The 19,284-nt window shown below is 42.7% G+C and overlaps 1 protein-coding gene across 15 annotated transcripts in view; it reads left to right on the forward strand.

Annotated features, from left to right (window-relative positions):
* LOC110973912 (uncharacterized) overlaps nt 1-19,284 on the forward strand; it is a 78,819-nt gene that overhangs the window by 43,604 nt on the left and 15,931 nt on the right. For 13 of the 15 annotated variants that reach the window (XM_087130046.1, XM_087130050.1, XM_087130053.1 and 10 more), the window contains 4 exons: nt 426-5,261; nt 7,687-7,833; nt 18,518-18,606; nt 19,095-19,256. In XM_087130046.1, the coding sequence (XP_086986172.1) occupies nt 426-5,261; nt 7,687-7,833; nt 18,518-18,606; nt 19,095-19,256 (5,234 nt within the window). The remainder of the gene's footprint in view (nt 1-425; nt 5,262-7,686; nt 7,834-18,517; nt 18,607-19,094; nt 19,257-19,284) is intronic. The other 2 variants (XM_087130047.1, XM_087130057.1) reach the window with 2 other exon arrangements.

Below are 19,284 nucleotides of genomic sequence, written 5' to 3' on the forward strand. Positions count from 1 at the left end.
TTGTGAAGAGAAGAAAAATGACCAAAATAAAATGGGTTACGTTTTCTGACATGTTTAGAAAATCCATTTAGAATTAGATTTACTTAGGATATGACTTAAAATGCACAAAGTGGAATGGATACAGTACAGTTTGTTGTAGCACCTTTGGAATTAGTCCTTTTAGATGTGAAAATCCTGTGGAAGTGAGTGTAAAACATTTGTTTCACTATAACATGCATCTTGCAAATTTATTATGTGAAGAAAACCCACTGTTACTGGCAATGGAATCAAGGAAATGCTTGTAATTACACGTAGGTTCAACCATTTGCAAAACTTAGCTTTTTTTAAAACTCCAAACATAAGGTGTGTGAGTATGCATTGTTAGAAACCTCAGAATGCTGGCTAATATTCTTATTTTCCGTCTTTCCTTTGTTCTTTTACAACAGGCACGATCCCAAGCATTTTCTCTACTAACCCTAACCTATGTAGTCCATCGACATTCACCACAGTGAATTGCTTGCGAGGAAATAATTACCCATCCACTCAGAGCATGATTCCCCAAGAAACTGCTAGCCATTTAGAGTTTCGACCCAATCAGGATGCTGTCTTGGACAACATTGCTAAGAATATCCCTCTCTCTATGGATGTTACTGAAACAGACCCCATAGCAGCAGTAACATATAATGTAACACATTTTCATTTACAGAAATTTTCCAACTGCTCAGTCAAAGACATGTCACAGAGCAGTGGTCAAAATTCCAAACATGACACCGTTGCTTCTTTTCCATGTCAATATCATGAATTACCACAAAAGATGACTCTCACACACTTGAACAAAGTACAGTACTCTCAGAGTCCACCATCAGGAGTCTTCAGGAAGCCTCTTTTGGACTTAGGGGGAGCCCCAACCCCCATCCGGCCTGATGGTACCGCCCAATCAGAGGCAGCTTCAAGTGGGAATGAAGCAAGTTCTCAGGGTAACTCCATTAGAGAGCAGGTGGACAATGCCAGCAATGGAAGTGATGATCTGCCTGTGAGGTTTGGCCCAAGGGGAACAGCTGACGGGTGTTCAGGAGTTGACTATGCTGGTATTGTGTGTCAGGTAAACTCAGATGGTAAAATTCAGTGCCACGACTGTGACACAGGAGAAAATTTTGAACCCCGCTACCTCCCAAGACCCACATCTTTGTTTGAGCCATACTCCCTCGAACGGGAACAAGAACGCAGTGCCTCTCAGCCCTCATCTGCTCCTAGAAATCAGGGGATCTCTTTGAACCTTGCGCCTCGATCGTCTGCATCAGCTTCAGTCAACAGTAGCCTTCCAGATCTGGCTTTAAAATCAGAGGACAGTGTCATCTCGATGGACACACAGAGTGACAAATCAGGCCCTTCAGTTGATGGCGACGACGGTCAGAAAATCCCCAAACCAGGATCTTTAAGCCCTGACCAGCTAACAGCTGATGGAGAGCAGAAACTCAAGAGAGGTAGAATAGGTGTGAAACACCAGAAGCTGAAGCACATCAAGAAGCACCGCTCAGAGAGGCATTCTCCTAAAGATGAAGACTTTGATATGCTTCCTTACAGTGAGCGTCCTAATGCCAGAAACTTTGCTCCTTTAGAGAAGAGACGGGCCATCTCAGCTGAGAACCTCTCCCTGGCTGTCAAGTCACCTGCTTTCAACCAGGAGTCTTACCAGAAGTATGCCACAGGGCTCAAGAAGGCCAGCCAACAGTCCAAGACCTATGAAGACTTGGTGAAGTTCTACTCAGAGGTGAATCGCCACCTTGAGCAAGATGACAAGGAAAGAGTGGAAACTATGAAGGAGAAGTACCTGCCCAAACCAGCCCAGTTGGAGAGGTTTTATAGGACACTTCAGTACTTTCTTGAATTAGAGATGGCAATACAGTATGGAGAGAAGATAATGGACAAAGGAAAGATAGACGGCTTCTCCTGGCACAAGAACACTGATGCTGGGCTGAAGAAGAAGGAAAAAGACATCTTTGAGCTCTATGACTTTTTTGAGAAGTTGGAGCGTGGTGCCATTGGATTGCCGATCACTGAGCAAAAACTAGAGCAGATACGGATGCACACTTACTTGCAGAAAGTCAAGGAATTGGAATCCAGGCAGTTACGTGTGGGCCAGTTGTATGAATGGTATGAAAATATAGAATCCTTGGGAAGCGCCACACCCTCCTTGGCCAACAGTCAAGTAGCATCTCTACCAGATTTTGAGGACCCTGGAGAAGGTGGTCCAAATGAGTCATCAGGTCTCTCACAAAATATCATGTCTGAAGGAGAAAGAAACCGGCAAGTGCCCAAAGTAAACCTTAGTTTGGAGGAGCTTGAGTCACTTATTCCAAGGGTTCCAATGGTTGACCTGCCGTTAGAAAGCTTCCCCAGCAAACACAGACCTCTTGGAAGGGCCAGCACTTTGCCCCGTTCGTACATCAAGAGCAGTGATCGTGCATGGTCTCCTGTTGGGATGCCCTCTGTAGAGCTCAGGATGGAGGAAAAGCTAAAGCCAGAGGACCAGGTGGACAGTCTCCAAATGAAAGTGGAGGGGAAACATGAGACCATTACCAGACTTGCTCAGCCCTCATCAGTAGTCTTAGATGCAGGCAGAAAGACCCCCCCATTCATGATGACTGGCAGACCTTCGCCCGTCTCCCGACGCAGGAGCTTTGACGAGGCCATTGCAGGCACAGAAGGTCAGGAGGAGCTTGAGGATCGACTGGACCCAGTCAGTACCAATGATAGTTACAGGAATGATCCAATATTGTGCAGAAAAGGACCAGAGAATCTGAATAGTCCAGTTGATGGTGGTATTTCTAAAAGCCACCGAGTCTCTCCACCAGTTTCTCCAAGAGAAGAAGTTGTAAGACCTGGAAGCCCTGATGCAAGTGCCCCTCCAAAGCTTCCAGAACGCTCCATGTCCACCGGGGTCCTTGGAATTAGGCGTGTCCTCGGTTCCATGTACAATCCAGGGCTTGGAAGGCTCCAGCGCTGGAATAGGGCAGACCTGTCTCAGATCGAAGATGAGGACTCTGAGCCAGACAAGGAAATCCCATCCACGCCCGAGTCCAGGTGTAGGGCACCCCCTATTGGCCAAGTGGGCAAGATGCAGTCTGATTCTTCGCTCCCTTCGGTGCCCAGATTTGCAGGGAAATCCCTGGACAAGGGTGGCATGAAGAAATTCACTCAAAGCCAGAATGAAGTGGGACAAGGCAGAGGTTGGCGAAACTTCAACACCAGCCCACAGCCATTTAAACCCCTGTATCAGATGAAGTCACCAATCAAGGAAACAGACCAGGAGTCCAGTGTGGCTTCATTTGACCTCGAGCCAGTGGAAAGTCTTGTTGGGGATAATCAAATAGATGACCTTCCAGTAACCTTTGATCCCTTCAGCCAAGTCCAGAACCAGCCCCGGCTTCAAGCTGCTGTTAAAACACCACAGTCTCAAATCTCATCGAGCCATTGCACAAAGTCTCAAAGCTTGACTGACTCTTCTTCTGAGCTTGACCACAAGTCCAAAATTCAACTGTTTGAGAAGAAGATCATCGAGCAGCGAAGCACAAACTTGCATCATGCAGCACCATCACCACCACCACCTCAAAGGCAAACTTCAAATGAGCCAGTCATGGTCAAGGAAGACCAGCAGTCTGACAACTTGCGTGTTATTCATGTCAGGAAGTTGAGTGAGGAGATAAATGCGCAAAAATCCAGTGAGGGGCATGGTGGCTTAGTCATTGGCATTTTCAGCAAGCCACAGCCCAAGCAAGAGGCAGAGATCCCCAACTGGCCGCCCACTCCATCTCCCCAGCCAGAGCTGTACATGCATCCCAGAGATAACTACCTGGCCCAGTCCTTGCCCGACAATTTCCACTTCTCAGCTGGTGGAGAAAAATCAGGGATGCCCCCCGCAGGAGTAGTGGATCAACTAAGGAGTGTCTCTGCCAGTGCTGATTGCTCTGGTGTTGACTGGGGCAAAAGGCCCCTTTTGAAATCCCAGAAGCCTGACCAACCTGAGAGAGTGATCACTAGGTATGCCTTCTCCACTGATGAGGTTTATGAGGAACGAACGCCAGTCCCTTCAAGGAACGTCAGTCCCTTGCCTCCTAGTATCAGCAGGTATGACATCGCTGGTGCTGGACATTGGACAGATGCGGACAGACCCAGATTAATACGGGGTGATACACAGGCTTTGAAGTCATCTGCAGAGTTGGTATCTCCCCGCTCTGAGAGCAATGAGGAGTACACCCCAGTTGCTTCCAAAAGTATCAGTCCTTTGCTTCCTGGACTGGCAAGGGACATCCCTATCCACAGAAAAGAGGAAGTGTTAGATGGTGCCAAAAAGGCAGAGAGTGATGTACGACCTTTCAAGTCTTATCCCACGGTGGAATCCACTCATTGTCACAGTCACCCTCAAACTGAGCAGAGTGCCAGTAGTTTAAGCAGACAGAGGGGCAAAGCTGTTGAGGGTAGCCAACTCCACCAGGACAGCAACAGGGCATCTGAACTCCATCTTAATCTGAAAGATCTGGACGTTACTGACAGCAATCCTCCTGATTCTCCACAGGACACATTCACCCCGTCCTGTTCGTACTCCCCAAGCCCAACCCCCAGTCAGGATTACCTTGATGACGACTCTTCCATCCGGAATCGCTGGTATCTAGCACGTGACACCAGCCAAGGAGTTTCTTCGAGGCTCAGGCAACACAAACCACACAGCCAATGGCCTGAGCTAGAATCGGAAAACGTCTTCTACTGGGACACCTACATCCCAACCAGATACATAGGAGAAGATCAGTCTGGTGTCATTCCAGAGCAGGGGCCTCCTCCCAACAGAGAAAATCCAAATTCCTGTGATCTTACCCCAACAAATGATTGGTCCGAGTCTTACAGCACCCTTCAGGCTCTGTCTCCAGAGCCTCAAAAATATGACTCACACTCATCTCAGCACACTCACTCAAGGCCCAGACTCACAGATTATCAAACACAAGCACCTCCTGAACATCCCAAAAATAGATCGGTCCAAAATTTGAGGCAGAGGGTAGACTCTCCGGCAAATATAAAGGCAGTCCAGGCCAAGTCCTCTGCACTTCCCCAGTCTAAGGCCCATTCAAAGACTCCTCCAAAATATCCTCGGGGACACCCTGTGGACGAATCGCAGAGTCCCCTCCCTTCAAGCGGGTATCCGAGTCCCAGGGCGCTTAAGGGGGATGCCTTGGTTCCCCAAAAGTCATCGACCTTGCCGCAGCAGAGGAAAAGCCCCAGATTGAAAGGTTACTAATCAGTTTTTGAAACTTCATGACATGTGCCTTGTGGAGTCAGTATAGTAATTGTCAGATGTACATGTAGTTGGTATTCAAAATGGTCTTTCTTGTGAAAAAATAGATAAGCATCAGTTTTTCTGTTGTAATCCTTATTCTTTTCTGGTGTCTCTGAGCTTGTAAGAAGTTTTCATTTGGTAGTGCTATGGTGTATTTTGGGTTGCATGCTTTGTCATTTTGCATGTTTCATTTGTATTTCGCTTTCTTTGCAGTTTTATGTTCCTGTTGCAGTGCATGTGTTTAGTTTTTCCGTAGTTTTTGAAAAACAAAGCTTTTTCTCTTGAATATGAAACACTATTGCCGTATTTTTTATCATAATTTATAGAAATGTGGCCACAACGGGTTTGAGCCATGCAATTTGGAAAAATGCATACAGTTTACAGTTGGCCACTTCTGGTTTGTAACTCAAATATATCCTTCCAAGGCTAATTACAGAATGCTGCAAAAATGCATTCCATGCTCTCTTTTAAATTGCTTTGCTATTATCTGTTGGCAAAGTATTGAACACTTCAGGAACGTTGGTAGACATTTCCATGTGTCACTTGTTTTAATGAGAAACACAGAGGTTTACAGTGTGTCTTAAAGGAAACATGCATGATGCTTTCCTTGACATTATATTAATCATTCTAAATATCCGACTGTTGCTCTGCTTCTGAGTTTAGCCAATATGCTGCCTATGTTGGAATACATTTCATTTACATCAGCCTGGTATAAACATTCTAAACTTTGAAAATTGAAGAAGCGCAGAAAGAAATTGTTTGTTCCTTTAAGTTTGTTGGTCAACTCTGTGTTCATAAAAAGAATTGAAAAATACTTGGAAGTTGTTTGCACTTGTCATGGAAGTTAAGCCCTGCACAGTCTTTGTGTTTGAAGATAATTTGTGAAATATTCAAGGATGCTAATGTATTCAGAAATACATTCAGTGTCCAGTGTTGAACTTCAGCTGCAGTTTCTCATTCTTGGTGAAAGTACACTGTAGGATGGCATAAAATATGTGTACCGGTATATCTGTTACTGTGCTCATTGACGAGGTATGTTTCTGTACACCATAATCTGTGGCCAGGGTGGAATTGTGGGAAAGGGGCAGCCATTTTGTTTCTATTTTTATTTGCATGCAGATGATTCTCTTCCCCCCCAGTGAGGCTATATTTTGTTTGCTTACAGTGCATTTGTTTCATGTACATGTATGTGGTTATGGATGCATGGAACTGTCACTGGTGGTTTCATTTTTGAATATTTGATTGCTTGATTGACAAACCATGTGTGTAGAGAGGATATATAGAGGCTCAACAATTCCACTGACAAATTCTGACCCAAAGTGTCCCTTTTGGTACCTTTCTCGATCAGAACTAATTTATTTTAATGAGGTTTTATTGTTGTTTTTCTAAACTACTGTCAAACATTCAAAAAGCAAGCTTATTTTATTCAAGGCCGTCTTAACTTCTGCGTGAAGTTCCCACCCAAACAGTATTTCTCATTTTTTTTGGATAAGCTGGGTAGAAATAAAAAATATTTTTTTTCAAAATCTTGCCATTGTAATCCATAATTCCTGCAGTTTTTTCATGAGTGTTTAAAATATTTCTTAAAGGGGGCTGTTTGCTTTTTACTGTTTTTCACGACAAAAGCTGAAACAAATTTAATATTTACAAACAGCTAATATTCAGACATGTTCACTTTAGTTTGTACTTTATAAAATGATTCTTGCATTTTGAAAACTAGTTTGGCTTTTTTCAGAATTTTTTTTAGATGCATTTATGTACCATAGTAGCAACATTATTTGTTTAAAAATAGTCACCCCTTCCTTTTGGTGTTAGTTTCTTCATTGGTTTTCTATTATTTTTGCACATTTCCTTCTCTCCATTTTCATCAACTTATTTTTCTATAAGAATTTTCTTAAATTTGAATTTTAAGAAGTTATTATTACTATCTTGGGTGCTTTCCTTTGCTGCGCAACAAGCCTTGTATTTATATATGCAGATTGCAAAACATTCCTTTGATCTGATTGGATATGTGGGTCTGATCATGTGACTGCCACCAGCCAATGATTGTTTGGTTTGATTTGGTGATTACAAATTCCCCTATTCTGTAAATTCAGTCATAGAAACAAAAGTTGGATGTCACTGTTAAATCCCTGCCTCTACGCCTCTACACACATTTCATGGTTTGTGAATCAAAACCGATATAAAAATTGAATTGGTTTCCTATTACTACATTGAGTAGACTGTTACTGTTAATCCACATAGATCTTATTGCCAAATCATTAACACTTTACCCATTACAGTCTGACACATAAGAACTTTTACAGTTGTCACTGTAGCTGCATGTAGCCAATCACAGAGCTCCTTACATCCTCCTCTTCCCATTCTGCATACAACAGAGGAGCCCATTCGTTCATCTAGCAGGCCACAGTCTTCAACTTTGCCTCGGGCAAAGACCAAGTCACGATCCCTCGAAAGTAGCGGCCTGTCCGCTGCCGAACGTCTGGGCATCAAAAGTCCACCCCCTCAAAGGACTCCCTCGACAGGTGCATACATTTGCATATTATTTACATAAGTTTGCACAAATTGCTGCATTATTTTGCTATTTTAAATTGTGAAATCCCACGTGCAGTGTTACTCAGCAGCTTAGAGGCAATTCATCTAATAAGATGCTTGATCCAAACTTTGAAAGCAAATTTTTCAATTTTCTTTCCCATGAGCATTTTTTTCTCAATGAAGCATCGGTTTTACACCATCCACTTTTAAAATGCCATATTCCAAGACCATCCCACCGAATTTCACTCACACTTTCAACTTGCAAAAGTAACCCCCTGGCTTACTTATCTCTGTCCTTTGATCTTATGACCCTTAACCTGTGACCTCTGATTGTCTGTCCTGTGATCCAAATAAGTGGAATCCCTGAGCTTTCTACCTTCTTAATTTTCTCCCTTACATGTATTTCTAGTGCCTTTTGACCTCTAACCTCATCTGATTTCCTAATATAGCATATTATGTCATGACCTCATTGTGCACTCATAGTTCAAGAAATTAATCCTCATGTATGTAGTGTCAGCGATCAGCATCACATGACATAATTGTTTACGTTGTGAGAGGTCCAATCAGGGATCCTCAAGTTGTTCAAAGGTGGATTAGGAATTTTTTGAATTTTTATGTTAGATGGGCACCTGCTATTACCACTCATTAATACCGGCCACATTCAGTGCTGCTATAAGTTGACAAGTGCTGCTTCTCTGAAACTCTGCTTATAGTGCCGCAGCATACAGCAGCGGTTAGCAAGCTATGTGTTGTAAAGTATTCACAGGCAGCATAAGTACAGCGGCAGGATGCAGCATGTAAAGAGCTGCTGTTCAGTATTGGCAAGGAGCAACGAGCATGTTGTTGCATTCGGCATGGTTCTTATTGTAGATGTGTTGCATTTTGTTGCATATGGTGCATACAGAGAAAGGCCCTATAGAGGAAAATATTGGCTAAAATTAAAGCTATAGTTGCTCTCAATTTCATCATTTATGGTATTAATTACATGCATTTGCTTAATCAAAATTACAGTTGTACTGAAGATTTTTTGCGGATCTCACGCTCCGAGTATGGGGCATCTTAAGGGTGTAAGTGCGGTCAGAGCCACTACATGTGCCACTTTAAGAAGCCCACAAACTGGCTAAGCACCAGAAATATTTGCTTAGTGAAAATGGGCAGCGACCAGTTATGCAGTGGTTATTGCTTTCAGCCATTTTTGTTCAGCACATAAGTTCTTGTCAAGCAATTTCTTTGTCCGTTGAGCAGGTCCAAGATGTACATGTAAGCCCATTTTGCTTAATTACACTCAGCGGCTTCTGCAGCTTTCTTGCTTTCATCTTGTTTCAATTGCTGTGAATAGTTTAACTTACCCACATGTTGATGATATTGAATCACTGATGCAGGAGTGAGAATTTTTCCTGATTGCAGGATTTTTTCATCAGGATTCTCTGTATTTGTGAATTTATCAACCTCTTTTCAAATCTGGAAAATCCTCCAAATACCATAAGGGTGTTTTGTTGTATAAAAGCTGATATAAAGAAAACCAAAAATGGTATTTTAGGGGATCTAAAGTGACCCTCTAAAATACCCCCATGGGGCCCTCCAAAGCTCTTATCTCACACCTGTTGATGTACCGTTACATGTACATGCTATGTTTTGAGTGTTTTCTATATCCTTGCAGGTAAGTGTGAATCAAATATATATTCACTTAACATTTCCCTTTAAAGGTTGCTGCAGAGTATATTAATAGAGGGAAATGTTTCTTTCCCTGCTTAATGTCCGAGAAGTCAGTCAAAATGAAATTAAAGTCACAACCATTAGCTTTTTGAGTACTGCTCAATTTTAATGTAGTGTTTAGTGTAGTAGTTGTTTTTTGGAATATAATGCCTAATGAGCTGGCTGAGAACTTGCTGGCATGAACTTGGAAAGCTGTAGTCAGTACTTCCATGTGACAAATCTTAAGAAGTTTTGCTCAAGGGAGGAACGGAAGTGTACAAAAAGCAGTGATGGAGAGAACTAATAGGTAGTGAACCACATAAAAAATCAATAAAGTGAAGGAGTATTTGTTTTGAAATAACTGAAAGCAACACCGGTATAACCAAAATGATGTCAACATGTAAACTGATTTGTTCTGAACACAAAAAATATATTTCAGCCTTATTTGATAAGATCGCATTGCATTTTAAGTACGATAACCTTTACAGCCCTTGATATAATATGTGCAAGAAACAGTTTCCCCTGAAAAATATCACTGCATTCCAAACTCAGCTGGCTTGCTTGTTGATAAGATCTAAAAAGGCCAAGATATTTAAAGAATTTTTTTTTAGTTTGGAAAAAGGATAGATGCATTGATGCACATGTAGCATAGCGTAGTCTGTGTTATTTTTATGAATGGTCAGATTTTGATATACATTTCGTGTTATTTCTTGTGAGCATCAACCTTTTGGTTGGTACCTATTTAAGGTAGTTTATCGAATTTTCTTTTTATGTTATTTTTGTTATTTACTGTTTATTTAAAATTCATCAAGAGTAACAAGTGATACCTTGGAGGTCAGTAGTTTTCTCTTCTACTAGAAAATTCCTTACATTGTGGGTCCTTTTCAATGACCACTTAAAGAGGACTAAAGAAATTGACAGAAGAATGAGTGGACAATCTTAGAATGTAATGTTTAAGTTTGGTCAGTTTTTGTATTTGCAAAAATCTGATTGATGATCGAAAGCCTTCAAAGCAAAGTTGGATTCTTCTCAGTCTATGGTAGAGCACTTTATATTTTAAAATGTATTCCGAATCGTGACATTCTTGATAAGACTGCGTGAACTATCGGCAACCCCGGTCAATGACACCAATAAACCTGTCAAAGGGCTTGAATTCCGTTATCACGGCTCAACCACTCCTACCCATCACAGTTATTTCCAACTCAACAAGCTCCGACACCCGGGAAAAAATTAACTCTGGGAAAGGAAAAAAAATAGGAATTTATCAGCAAATTTCTTCCCTACTGAGATGCCAAAATTTCTTTCCTCCTACGTGTCGGTGAGATCACCAGACTTTTCAATTACCAGGCAGTGGCACTCGAGTCCTGGCCTGACCTGGAATTCCTGGTCACGATAAGGGTTGGAGAGCCTGCTGCTTTTATTCTGTCGCTTGTTCTGTTTCAAATGACGTACTAGTTTCAAGCATTGGATTGAACTTATCAGTCAAGGCAATGTGTGTATGAGCAAGAGATTAAATGTACTGAAGGAGCAGTCTTGCCACATTTGTGGGGAAAGAACACAGCCTTCAAGTCACTGACTGTGATGTACTTTGGAGTTTGAAGCTCTGGAGGGAGAACAATTATCATCATAATAAGTGAGCCAGACTGACCTGGCTTAGAGCCAGTAATCCTCAGTTAAAACTGTCAGCATGTGTGGTTTGGGTGGCATCATATGATCCTGGAAGCTGGACTTGTGTGGCTGTTAAGCATTGCGAGATGAATTAATGCTGAACGTAAGGAAGTCTGGATTGGAACCAGTACTCTCCAGATTGCAACTTTGCATCCCTGCGATCACTCCAATTTTCTGCTGTGGTTGGAATATTTCCCCCCTGATCATGAACAGTATCTTTGCTTGGAGACTTGCAAGTCAAATCAAAGTGGTGCTGATTAAAATCTCTAATTCCTAATTCTTCAGACTCTGGCTCCAAGTTTGGTGTCCTTGCGCCATGGTCTAATTGCTGTCTGCAGTACGGCTTTTTCCCTGCACTACAATGTTCATCATGGAGCCTGTGCTTGAGTTATGAACAAGTTCACCTGCCCCAAGGGGAAGACACAGTTGGACTTAATTAAGATGTAAGAGCTGCGCTTGCATCAAAGTGCATATCATTGAAATTTATCCAAGGATGCTCTCTGCTCTGCTGAGACTAACTCATAAACTACACAGCAGTGGTTCTGAAAGATACATGTACACCCAGCTCATGTTGGTGTAAATTTCTGCAACTGTATCTTCCCTGTCACTGGCATCTTGAAATGTTGATTCTGCCATAAGAATTTACAGCTTGAATTTACTGCAGGGCAAGGCAACATACCAAACAGAACAGATCATCTGAACCTGGGTTTGGAATCTAGACTTCTCGCTCGACTGCACATTGGTTTTGCATGTGAATTGCCAGCATATGTCTGTGTGGGCAGCGCCCCACCGTGCCATCCAATGCATTCAGGAAGAAGTGGCTTTAGTTCTCTTTTTTTTTGTCTCAGTGGCCAGAAACTGGGAAATCACTTACAGGCACGCAGGTTGGAAATTCTCAAGATTATTCAAAGCATCTCATGTGGAGATGAAAGGTAATGTCTTTATGAGGAGTGCATTTGGAGCCGGAGAGATCAGATGAATCTGTAGAAACTGGGTGCTGATTTGTGATGCCTGTTAAGAAAGAGGTTTACATCAGATGTGCTCATAGACAACTGTAAATTAAGTTGATGAAGGATATCCTTGTTAAATTCATGTGTAGCGAGTTTGAGAAGTAACAGCTTATTGAGGCTTATATCAGCGGTCAGTGAACTGTGCAGTTGCCTCCTATCGCTTTGTCTAAATCAACACCTTGGCTGTTCAATTTGCACCCAACCAGCACAACTACAAGTTGAGATCTTCTGGTGACACCAGCCACTTCAAAGTCTCGCCGATTATTCTGACAGCTGACCTGCAACTATAAACAGTTTTTGTCAGGGTTCAACTAGCCCATGAAAGAAATGTTTCAGTTCAAGCAACTGTGTTTTATTCGATTCAAGCATATCACATAACATCTCTGAGAACTAGCATTCTGGACATGAGCATGGTTCTCTTTAACTTGTCTCTCAACTCGTGCAGCTGTTGGTACAAATATAGGATCAAGTGCCTTCAACGTAGATAAACCAATTACAAGCTCCCTTGATATCTCATGAAGGAGTAACCTCAGTATCCTACAAAAACACTGGCCTGTAATGCTTTGACCAGAGGAGATAGATATCGTTACTTCTGACATTGAGAGATTTGTTCTGAAGCCATTCACGTTTTGGTGTAAGTGCCGGTCTTCAATATGGGACGTGCTCATTGGTGAAGTTCAGTGATGCAGCGTTCCTTTAAGGTTACAAACCAAGCAATAGGATATCAGTGTTCAACTCCCAGCACATGTTTTCTTTACAATTGAAGAAAGAGAAGACAGGCAATTCTACAGCATCTGCTCTCAGACTCTTCTAATCCTTTAGCCCAGGGATGTTGATCCAGCCATGGCGGCATAATTTCCAGCCGGTTCGTGGGATGCAGCCCTGTCACCAGCTGCCAACTGCTCATCAGGTCAGTCGTCCTCATATGCCCAGGCTCGGATTTCTAGCCTGGCAGGCTGAGTGCACCTTGAGTGAAAGAGAGGACAGGATGAGGAAGCTGCCGAGATGATATTCATGCGGGATTCTCCTTTCAGTAACAAACCCAAGCGGGGCCTCTTCTGCAACAATCCCAGCTTTGAGATGGCCCAGTACACCCCCAGGTACGGCAGCACAGATGACCTCCGACCTCCCAAGGCACCCCGTGGGAGGACAGACCGCCGCCACTGTACAGACCCAGATTTGCGAGCCCTGGATGCACTCCTCAAGAGTCTGGACATCGGGAAGTTTGCTGATCAGAAGAAAGTGAACATGCCGGTACCCGCTTCACCTGCGACCACCACATCAGGGCCACCTGTGAAGCCTCAGCGATCATCCCGGACAAGTGGATGTGCAGCGAAGTCTGTTAACACCGGAAATGATGTGCAGGGGCCTAATAAAGCCGATTCATACAAAATACCATGGAAGGTCCAACCTGTGAAAGCAACCCTCATACAGCCGGTGACAGATACCCACAAAGTAACAGTGACAAGAACAAACAACCCATCTCAATCTCAGGTGAAACAAGAAGGTGCCACAGTGCCACTGGACCATCTAGTGAGAGTAGCACATGAACAACCAGTCTGTAAGGGACATCCTGTGGTAGGACAACCCAAGGGAAAACAGGGGACAAATCCCCATGGACAACAGGTGCCACAACCCCAGAGGAACAATGTGGTAGAACCCGTAGGGAATCAGCTTTCCTCACCCCAGCATCAACACTCATTAATACCTCAGCAAGGCAAGGTACATGTACCTAACAAGCATCATGTGTCAGTAACCCAGGGGCACCAGATGACAGAACCCCAGAGACAGCATGCCAAAGTAGCAATGGCGCAGCAAATGACAAATCCGCAAAGGGAAACAGTGTCTGTTGACAAATACAGGACAGCACCCTCAGTGAATCCAGTGCCGTTACCCATGATGCAACCAGTGACAGAACCCCCAAGTCACACCGTCCCCCAGGGGAATGGACCTCAAACCGAGGCAGACTCAGTGATACTCGCTCAGGGACAAATGATGGTACACAGCCAGGCTGATGGAGATTCAAATGAAAAAGGCCAAAGTAAATACATCTTGATTTCCCTATCTAGTAATGCTTCATGGTATTCTTTTAACTGATAGAAGCCGTGCCATGTACAACAGCTGTTTAGTAGCATAAAGTTTGATCCGTGGGCCCATTTGTTCACACAGCTCTAGATCTCAATCAGTGATCCCATCGCTGGTTCACTCCATCCATTAGGTACATGTAGGTTTTAAAGTCAGTGAACCAACAACAGATCACTGATCGCGATCTGGCTTTGTATGAAAGTATTGACTCTCAAAGTGCCTTATAGTGATTTCTAGGAATGCCAAAAATATTGACATTATTACATGTACAAATGTTTTACAGAGTAGGAGTAAGGCCATTCAGTTTTCATTAATACTAGGCCTTTATACCTTCTGAATTCTGGATTTTTCTAATGCATGCTACCTTTGGTAATAATTCTTACCACATACGGTTCTTTTAAGAAAGGAATGCAAAGTTTCACAGTTTCAGAAGAACTGCTTCATTTTTCTGCAGCATTTCAGTTTTATAATTACCAAGTAATTTCTCATAAGTGTAGCTACATGCAATGACTCATTGATTGCTCTAGTTTATTCAGTCCTTGATGACTTGTTTATTTTGATCTGAGTCAATTGTCACCCCAAAAAAATGACTTCAATTGCACGTACACTTATTTGGAAACATTTTATGCACTCAGTTCGGCTAAGATCGTCCAATCTTATTTAAACCCAGTATGTGTACTCATACATGTAAGGTTTTCAAAATGCCATCTTTGACATTTCGTTCCAATTACTTTCCCTATCACTTCATGCAACAGAACCAGTCCTTTCAATTACCCACAAGTCCCTGTTAAAACCCTGCCTGTAAACATGGACCTGTCTACTTGTGAGGCCAAGTTATTTTAAAGACCACTTAGCCCGAAAACCTACTTTTGGGCCACCCTAAGATTGCTTTTGATGGTTTGCCGTGACATGCCTAATATTGAATGAGTGTGGCTATGGAGAAGTGTTATGTATTCAATGTTTATATTGGGGTCTTATTGCTGTGTAACTATTCTGACACACAAACAGGACCAAGAGGGCACTTAGATTTTAGAAAGAGTGTGTTTGTCAAAAATGAGGATTGAGCTGTTGGACTAAGATGGAGTGTGGATGGAGGAACACAGTTGTTTTGTGTAGTCCCATGAAGTTTATGCCGTCAATCCCTGCACTGCATGCAGCAGACAGGGAGGCAGCTAAAGTTCAGGCAAAATGCTGCTGACACAGATCAGCACGGCTAATGTTACCACCAGCTGGCATGCTGATCACCAGCGCTTGATTCTGGAAAATGTCAGAGTGAGATGACCCAAGCATAGGGGTTACCTTCTGACAAGGTTGGTTCAGCAAGGCAAGTTTGTGGTTCACAGTGTAGCAGTCAAGTTGATCACAAGTCCTTGTATAAGTTCTTGCAAGCCTTTACAAGTTCCTGTCATTCAGACCCAGGTCACAAGCTGTTCACTGAAATGAACTGTCCAAAAGGCATTCTTTTGTTACTGTTCATCCCCTGTTACTTGTGGTCAGACTTGTGATTTCAGTTGTGCCTAAATGTTGCTATGCTTTGGACCAGACTTGACTACAACTCGGTGGAGTGCATCAGTCATATCAATTCAAACAATATGAGTGACATTTATGGTAAATAACCAATTTCGAATGTCTAACTTTTGCACAACAACTGTAGGGAGTTGCACAGACAGCAATGCTAAATTCTAGTGAAACCTACGATGGCGACATTAGTCTGCGTAATTCAAGTGCCGGTACCTTTGCCAAAATCAAACAATATTTTATCGATATCTATACGTGTATGCCCATGCACTCAGTAACCCCAAGGAGCAAATGAACCCTACCCATTAGTATGTGTGTCAGTAAGACAATCCCGTTCGCTCACCATATATGTATAGTGCATAGCACTGTAGCTGTTTCTCATCTTCAGACAGGGTGAAGTATCCCAACTCCTAGGTCAAAAGAATCAAGTGTAGCCTTGCTAACGCCTTTCATACCGTAGGCTTGTCAGTCACTCAAGCAAGGTACATTGGTTAATATTTGAAGCAAGGCCAAAAAAAATTGTTCCCTACTTGCTAATTGCCTGGTGTAAACTTTGATCTGTCAGAATTAAATTACCGGCAGCCTTTTTTGATGCATTAGAATTCAGTAGACAGATGCCATGTTTTGATAAGTGGGCTATAATGCAATGCTGCCAAAAATTGTGCGTCTCACATTTGCAAAGAATTGTGTGAGTTTTGTAATGCATGTCAGAGTGACTGCAAAGTATGAGGAAGTTAGTGAACGAATGCTTTTAGGGTGGTGCACTGTTGAGGGCACAGACGGAAGGATCAAGGAACATGATACTGGTTTGACAGCTATCGGAATGTGTACAAGATGAGAGAAGCTGCCGTTATGTGTGCTGCTGACCCTGTTAAATTAATGTTTGGTTGGATAACAGTGTGAAGGTTAAAGTTTGCCAGAGGTCATTTTGGCTGCATTGTGGTATAGCCAGCCAGAGATATAACTTTGCAGCTCGGCCTCAGTAACTTCATCTGAAATATCTCTCTTCAAGAGCATTTCTGCTGGGCTATGCCTTTGCCCTCCAGACTTGTCTGTGCAGCACGGTGATATATATATGTTGGCCTCCAGCAGTGGCTTGTGACATCATCAGTGGCCATCTTGAGTTTCAGGTTTAGCTCTCTTCCTGAGGTAGCCTTCCGGAACATTCAACATTGCCGAGGAATGTTTGCACAAGATCAACTGACCCCAGTGTTATAGCACATCTGCTGAAATGTGTCTGAGATGTTCAACCAACCAAGAGTACATGTACTTGTATGTTCTGCACTTTTAACACAACTGGTAACCAGGCACAAGTTTACGTCAGTTGCTGTTCCAGAACATGTCTGAACATCTGGTGAAAGGACAATACTTGTGGAGTTTTACAATTCTTCGTGTGTAAAGCATGCAGGGAACCAGTCATCAGTTGCTGTTTTACTGTTTTAACTGAGCAACAAACACATGGAACTACAAGTATAAACTGGACGGGGAACCAGTCGTCAAATTTTGCCAGTGCTGGTAGCCTAACAGAAAAGTTTCAGGGCTACGTGTAGTGGCATAGATCTGAAACCAGTCGTAGCCATGACCCAACATGTCTGACTTTGTGAAGAATGTTTGGCCGGGGCCGAGCAGTTGACTACCCTCTGGAACACTACTTGCTGTTCTGCTTGCAGTTTGACCAACGTCAGAGACGTGCCTGTAATGACAGTGTAGATTCTAAAGTGTGGTTCCAAATTCTGCTTTGGTCAAATATAAATTCAACTTAAACCAAAATGGTTCCATTTATAAGTTTTACCTTTGATACCATTTATATGGAAACATATACCAACCAGTTTTAACCTTGGTGCTATGAAGGCACAAGCCAGCAGTTGTAATTATCTGTCCCCTGTCCTTTTTATCTCTTTTGCGTAAGTCACCCAATGCAACTACCCACCACTGTCAGTAAGCGAGGTTCTTACATCAAAATACCAATACTCAGAACATGGAAGTAAAATGTTACCATTCTATTTGATATGGGTACCAAGCTAATATAAAAGAGGCTCAAGTCAAATATTTTGCCTTGAATAAAACAAACCTCAAGCCTACAAATTTGGGCATTACATTAAATAACCTTTAGAAATTTATCTTTCCCAAAAGGAAACAGGTTAAAAGTCCCCTAGTGCAATACTGAACCTTTTCTTTATCAATACATTACGCAAGCCAACCCGACTGGACTTCCTTTTTTTCATTCATCTGTGCCAGTGACCCAATATAATGATGCTAAGCCAATAATATGTTACGAACAGTGGCTTTGCTTTAAAAACCTTGTTTATAATAGTAGTGGGTAGTCATACCTGACGAATGGTGCACAGGGTAGTTTGGTTTGATTATTTGTTACAAGTTGGTAGTATTTTTTTTAATAAAATGCATTTTACTTAATACACATGACGCTGAGACCATGGTGTTAAAATGCTTTGTGCAATAAAACACTCAACTTTCAACGTTCATGCTGTCCTACAAAGTAGTTGCAGTAACCAGGTAACAATCGACAGAATTTTAAGTTTTTTATTTCCTGGGTTAATCATAACCCTTAAGAAAATAACTTAGATTGTCCTAATACTTTCAAGTCTTCAGTGCAGCCTCATTAGATAGGCACATGCCCTGGTAAGATTGCATTAAGTGCTTCTGGTGACAATTCCTTGTGTTTTTCTTTGTTGGCTAGGGTCCAAGCCAAGTCGGCACTCGTCGGGAAGTGACAAGATCTACAACTATAGGGACCCACCCCCAACATTAGACAAGACAAAAGCAGAGGTGAGAACTATTCTATGATCCGTTGGCACCTGACATTTGTGTTACTTCCAGCACTGAAGTCGTGTACTGTTCGGGTACTTCACAGTAGTTTTGCGGAGCACTGTTACAAATAGTTTCACAGTCAGTGAGTGAGTGAGCAGTGACAAAGGAATGTCTTTGCATAATGTCGGTGTGTTTGATAGCTTGTGAGACTGACATTGAGACAAGGGTTCCTGTAGCAGGAGTAAGTAAATGTACTTGTAACTGAGTTGCTTGGGATGACTTTAAACCCCAGCATTCCTTGAATCTTTGCTTTTTGTGGATGTTGAAGTTCGGGGGACATTGTGGTTTTGCAAGTGCCAGTCCATCTGAGGGCCTCTATGAATGTAAGATATCAAGTTGATGGATATCCTCCATCACTTACTGATTTAGCCCGTGATCACTTGCAGTGCATTTTTTTTTGCGGACCCTGTAGGGTTAGACAACTGACATTTGTGGGTTTTTTTCAGAAGCTAATCGAGGAGGAGAGGAAGAAGAGGGAGCAACTCTTAGCGGAGGAGCAGAGACAGCGACGGCACTCGGACTACACGCCCCTCAAGTCCCCCATCATCACCAACGAGAGGTTCCGAGATCCGGTCATCAGCGCCAAGGAGGATGGCCGCAAGCAAGAGGTGAGGAGAGGGGGATCAGACCGGGGTG

The sequence above is a fragment of the Acanthaster planci genome, linkage group LG19 (genome assembly GCF_054643075.1).
Source record: "Acanthaster planci isolate LZ-2023a linkage group LG19, COTS_SCS, whole genome shotgun sequence".
Lineage (NCBI taxonomy): Eukaryota > Metazoa > Echinodermata > Asteroidea > Valvatida > Acanthasteridae > Acanthaster > Acanthaster planci.